Source organism: Penaeus monodon, chromosome 25, assembly GCF_015228065.2.
Source record: "Penaeus monodon isolate SGIC_2016 chromosome 25, NSTDA_Pmon_1, whole genome shotgun sequence".
Lineage (NCBI taxonomy): Eukaryota > Metazoa > Arthropoda > Malacostraca > Decapoda > Penaeidae > Penaeus > Penaeus monodon.
The window spans coordinates 2,968,156-2,969,202 of record NC_051410.1 but is presented as its reverse complement, the minus strand read 5'-3'; the positions used below and the strand labels follow the sequence as shown (position 1 = coordinate 2,969,202).

The window sequence follows — 1,047 nt, the reverse complement described above, 5'->3', positions numbered from 1 at the left end:
GTGATTAGAGTGATTTTAGAGCGATGGAGTATTCACGCTCGTTAGTATGTTTTTTTCTTCGTAATTGGTGTTTGCTATATGCGTATAACTTACGTATTTTTCTCCTTCTTTCCAGATTATCGGACGAGTTATCCCGAGGACACGAAGTCACCTGGAAAATGGGCACCAGGTACCCCTCTCACCGCGGCGACGGATCGCTCCGATGCCACGCGCTCGAAACGAAATGAATTGTGACCATTAAGCATCCCGCGTTTTTATTTTTTAATAAATCTGTTGTAAATAAGGTTGTTGCTAAGTTAGATACACCGCGCGAGATGGCCCCGGAAGATTTAGAAAGGCCGAGTGAGGACCAGGCGTGAGAGCAACGTGTCCGGGTGTGACTCGGGAAAGGCCACCGCGCGCTGCTTAACGGGCTAAGAAAATAGATAAATAAATAAGAGTAAAAAAAAAGAAAGAGAGCGAGAGAGGGCGGATCGTTCATATATTTTTGCATGTGTGAGAGTGCAGGCCTACCCAACAGAATGAACGGCCTCATGGCCCGCAAGAAGAAGTACCGCTTCCAGGTGGATGTGCGGGTCGAGGAGCTGCAGCACGTGCCCTTCGTCAACCAGGTGCTGTTCGCCAAGGTGCGCCTGCTCGACGGGGGCTTCACCGACCACTCCACCAGGTGAGTCCCAGCGGCCTCTTGTGCAAGCGTGTTTTTTTTTGTAGGTGCCTTGAGGTTTTTTCTTTTAAGGTGTGTTGAGGTGTTTGAAGGTTTGTTTGAGGTGCCTTGAGGTGTTTTGGGGAGTTTTAGGGTGTTTCAAAGGGTCTTGGGGGTGTTTTAGGTTCTAGAGTCCCTTAATCTGTCTTTTACCGTGTTCGGCACCCTGTTTGGTTGCGCGCGGTTGGCGGGGAATCGGTCAGAAAGCGAGATTGTGCGTCTCCTGCGTGAGAGAGATTTCTTCTGTAATGTCTCGACGAGTGTGTGTAGCAGTATGTTGGGGGGGAGGAGGGGAAGGGGGAGAACACCTGCCGTCCCTGGTGTTATCTCCGCGTTACGAGCTT

At 50.2% G+C, this 1,047-nt stretch overlaps 1 protein-coding gene across 1 annotated transcript in view; it reads left to right on the top strand.

Moving 5' to 3' along the window:
* The window catches only part of LOC119589486 (protein FAM102B-like), a gene marked incomplete at its 3' end in the record, with an annotated part of 7,583 nt that extends 6,915 nt beyond the window's left edge, over window positions 1-668 (top strand). The window contains 1 exon segment of the mRNA XM_037938085.1: window positions 116-668. Within this exon segment, the coding sequence (XP_037794013.1) occupies window positions 492-668 (177 nt within the window).
* Window positions 669-1,047: the final 379 nt, after the last annotated feature.